Source organism: Hippocampus comes, unplaced genomic scaffold (genome assembly GCF_001891065.2).
Source record: "Hippocampus comes isolate QL1 unplaced genomic scaffold, H_comes_QL1_v1.1 scaffold77, whole genome shotgun sequence".
NCBI lineage: Eukaryota > Metazoa > Chordata > Actinopteri > Syngnathiformes > Syngnathidae > Hippocampus > Hippocampus comes.
Window position 1 is genome coordinate 424,373 of NW_017805289.1, and position 4,660 is coordinate 429,032.

A 4,660-nucleotide genomic window follows, 5' to 3' on the forward strand; every position below is an offset into this window, starting at 1 on the left:
AAAAGGTTTCTCACCAGTGTGTGTTCTCGCGTGAATTTTTAAGCTTTCCTTCTTAGAGAATCTTTGGCCACAAACTAAGCAGGCAAAAGGTTTCTCACCAGTGTGGGTTCTTTTGTGAGCATGTAAATGTTGTTTGCGAGAGAATGTTTGGCCACAAACTAAGCAGAAAAAAGGTTTCTCACCAGTGTGTATTCTTCCATGCTTTTTTAAGTTTCCCTTATCAGAGAATTTTTGGCCACAAACTAAGCAGGAAAAAGGCTTCTCACCAGTGTGGGTTCTCACGTGTATTTTGAAGCTTCCCTTCTCAGAGGATTTTTGGCCACAAACTAAGCAGGCAAAAGGTTTCTCACCAGTGTGTGTTCTGGTGTGTCTTTTTAAGTTTCCCTTCTGAGAGAATCTTTGGCCACAAACTAAGCAGGAAAAAGGCTTCTCACCAGTGTGGGTTCTCACGTGTATTTTGAAGCTTCCCTTCTCAGAGGATTTTTGGCCACAAACTAAGCAGGCAAAAGGTTTCTCACCAGTGTGGGTTCTTTTGTGATCATGTAAACTTTCTTTCTGAGAGAATCTTTGGCCACAAACTAAGCAGGCAAAAGGTTTCTCACCAGTGTGGGTTCTTTTGTGATCATGTAAACTTTCTTTCTGAGAGAATCTTTGGCCACAAACTAAGCAGGCAAAAGGTTTCTCACCAGTGTGGGTTCTTACATGCTTTTTTAAGTTTCCCTTCCGAGAGAATTTCCTGCCGCAGTCGGAACAGGTGAACGGTTTCTCACCATTATCATCAGCGGTTGACGATGTGTTGTCTCTATCTGAGAGTGGAGCTAAGAGGCTATCTGCTTTTGGTTTTCCACAGTGGTTTCCAATACCTTGTGTTGTCATGTGTTGACATGAGCTGCTGCTTGGAGGCTCCGCCCCTCTGTCCACCTTATTTATACTCTTCAGAAGCACACCAGTCAATGGCAACTTGCAGATCCCCTTCTCCTCCTCCACTTCTTTGACGTCAGGGGGCTCATCCACCTCTACTTTCATGCAAGGGTGCTCTAGCTCCTCCTCTTTCTTAATGTAAGGGGCCTGCTGCTCTTCTTCCTCTTTCAAGGGGGGTACCTCATTGTTCTCTTTCTCTTTAATGTGAGACGTCTCCGCATCCAACCGCTCAGGATAAGCATCTTCGCTAATGTCTGAAAGAGACGAGAAGGCAAAGACACTTGGAATTATGGTTTATAATTACAATGAAGGTTTCGAGGAGAGCGAGATGAGTTCAGATTACTACTTGTTAAGTGACATTCGGAGAATCACTTATTGGTGGTGGATTTTCATTTGTTTCCCCGATGGCGACTTTTTTTTCTTAAATTAATTATTTTTATACCCATGGTTACTTTCGGAAAGACTCGTGCAGAGTCTGACATTGCACATTTTGAGTGGTGGATAAGTTAAAAGTGGTCCTGACCTCGAATATTCATGATACAGACACTAAGTTTCCGTACTTAGTTCATATTTAGTGACTTCATGCTGTAATTTTAAGACCCTTTAAGAAATGATTAATGATTAACAACTGTATTCTTGGGTTTGATCGTGCGCTACCCACTAAAATCACAGCTTCAAAAATGAATACAAAGGCTTCAAAGAATGGTTCTATTCCACAATTTTCAAGTCTGCGAGAAAAAATGTACGAATACATTTGTTACAACACAAAGTAGTGTTCACAGAGCTGGCAATTTTAAATGTATCTGAAAATTTCAGAATGTATAAGGCTCCAAAGTCATGAAAATTCGAGCCTCGCTTCCAGCTGCAGAACGGTGTGAGTGTGTCCAATGAGACTGAGATTTACCGGTCAAAGAAATATGTTTGTTCGTACATGATTGGCTAAAAAACGGGTGCCGGACAGCTCATGTGTTTAATAAACAGTTGACTTCCGCTCAAGTGTACGTTGTTTGGATAGACGCGATGCGCACAACTCTGAACTAATACATGGACGTCAAAAGTCTTGTAAGGCTTTTATTTTGAAACTGGCCCTTGCAGCGTTTGAAAATTCGTGGCAGCTGGCTTGATCACTCTCGGCGGAAAATACAGCTTTCTGTTGTGTCAAAGGTTTAATGCTGACAGCAAGAAAATATAGTTCGTTGACTCAAGAGTAAGAATTGAAAGTGACTAAACCTGGTCGCCGTGAGCCAAATCGAGACTTCTTGAAAACAGCGTCGCTGTCCTCTTTTGTCCCATAAAGTTGCTCCTCGTACTCTGCTATTCCTCTTGCGCACATTTTTCGAAAATATCACAACAGTTTACGTTCAGACTTGAGCTCTGTTTCTCGACAAAGCGGCTAGCATGCTAGGCTAACTAAGCTAAGCTAGGCCCAGAAGCTTGAGATAATGTTTTGGTCCAATGAAGTAATGACGGGCATCCTGCTTCGAGGCTAAAGTGATATAATTCTAGAAGAACATTTTGGTTCGTGTTCTTTATGATTTTTTTCACAAATTTATCCGTGTTGTAGTTTCGCGTACGGAGTACAGTTGCAGCATTCAAAGATTGTACGGCAACTCCCTTAGGACAAAATTCATGGCAACACGAGCATCAACTCGTCAAGAGAACATTACAAAACGTAACTTTCGAGAACAAAAAGTTCGGTTAATTTTCTTTATGATTTTTTTTCTTATTTTTAAAATCAAAGCCGGATCGTTGTTTGGCGTGCAGCGGTCCGGCAGCAGTTCTCAAACAACTACGTATGGCAACTCCGGTCAGACAAACTTCATGGGAAGTACGAGAAATCAACCTCGTCAAGAGAATTTTACAAGACCTCACAAAACAAAAGTATAACGCCTTGGAGTATTGAATCGTTAGCTCACTTTTAAAGAGGCTACATTTTCATTCAAGTGATTTTAACTGTTTGTATATTAGTTGATTAAAGAACTTCTCATGTTCTCATCTAAAGTGAGGTAACTTGGTGTGTGCCTGCATTTTTTGAACAGTTTCAAAGGGAAAACGTTTTTAATGTTGTTTGGCAATTCCTGATTTGGCGTACTGTAAGACAGAAACGGAAATTATATCTCTGATAATATATTTCTAATAGTCCATATCTTGTTCATTTTTTGACACGGAAATGTAGTGTAAAAAAATCATAACTCATAAATTGTTCAAGAGCTCTGAGATTAAGTTGAGTTTCAAACTTTGATGTCCATATTTTTGTGTTCATTTCTGGAGTAACAGCACTAACATGCCACTTCAGAAGCTCTAGTTTGCTTCCTTTTATTTGTGTTCGTCTTCCCGTTCTTCTTCACACATGACAATGAAACGCAATTCAATGAACGTAAAGTGTCCGCACGTACATGGGAAAATATTACGACAGTGAGATAACATTCGTGACATTTCCGTAAACTGTACTTTATGGCATCCGAAACAAGATAAACACAAACATACTGACGTTTGAGCATAACATTAGACCCAACTCCTTACATGATATTATGAGAGCACATGATTTAACACCCTGCCTTGCTCTCATCATCTGAAAAATAATTGGCCAGAACACAGCTTTTGAATTTGGCAATCGTAATCCTATCTGATGGTTTTGTCAATAACTCTGCAACCATGTTTTCCGATTCACAACATGCAATATCTGTCTTTCCATTTTGAAGTGCTTCCTGAATGAAGTAAAATCTAACGTCAATTGCATTTAGATTTCTGTCTGGGTTTTTGCTCAACTTGATTGTCCGTATCTTGTATTATCCGTGCCATTTAACAATTCGGTTCAATACAGTACATCATTGGCCCCTGTGTAGTGGTGGTGAAAACACTGTGTTCAGCTTCACAAGTCGAAAGAGCCACTCATGGCTGGTGCGACGATTGTTTTCAATTGGTTGCCACGACGAATAAAAATCTGGAATACTTGATTTTAGGAATGTGTATTTGTTCCTATATTAAACCTTGTGTGTCTACGTGGGGGTTATTTCTGACGAGTGACGTCACACTGAAATCGCTCTTTAAATGTCGGGTCAATTTTTTTTCCCCCTGAGACTTCGTCACTCGGACATCCCAGTTAAAAGTAGCCCTCCAGTGCACCTTGAAAACTGTTATTCTAAAATTCTATTTTGACCCATATCTTGCGTTTTGGGGTTCACATTTTGATATCTTACTCCAGGGAAGTGTCATGGTCCTGTTCTGTTTGTCTCCAGTAGGTGGTATCGGAGGGCTGTTCCTCCCGCTCCACACCTGTTACGCAATGTCATTATAATCGCCCGGGTTCAAATGGACAGCCAAGCTATTGTCAGGTTATTTACCTTGCTCACGACCACTGTTCCCTCTAAGCATGGTTTGTGAACAAATGCGCACTGCCCCCTGCATGTCTGCGCACAAACTATCTGAGCTGCGCACAAGATAAAAATCCAACCAGTATTGAAAATAAAATAAATGCCTAATTTATTCTGTATTATGCAACATGTGATTGGCTGTTTCAGGTTGTTATATGACGCGATTCGCTCACGCATTTACGTCATGATGTTGTTCACTGTAGAAAGGTCTACTCTGCAAAACGTGTTGCGAAGCTAAAGTAGCAAGCGAAAAAAGTGTGGAGCGAATGGAAACTGGACTACCTCAAGCGTCACATTCAGCACAAAAGTCATTTGAATGCAGTAAAAATTGTACAACGATGCAAGATGGGAATGGGGATCGGTAC

At 40.7% G+C, this 4,660-nt stretch overlaps 1 protein-coding gene across 1 annotated transcript in view; it reads right to left on the reverse strand.

Annotated features, from left to right (window-relative positions):
* Positions 1–2,531, reverse strand: part of LOC109516821 (gastrula zinc finger protein XlCGF57.1-like) — a gene marked incomplete at its 3' end in the record, with an annotated part of 21,688 nt that extends 19,157 nt beyond the window's left edge. The window contains exons 1-2 of the mRNA XM_019871625.1: positions 2,152–2,531; positions 1–1,175 (exon numbers count right to left, since the gene is read on the reverse strand). Coding sequence (XP_019727184.1) covers positions 1–1,175; positions 2,152–2,254 — 1,278 coding nt within the window. The remainder of the gene's footprint in view (positions 1,176–2,151) is intronic.
* Positions 2,532–4,660: the final 2,129 nt, after the last annotated feature.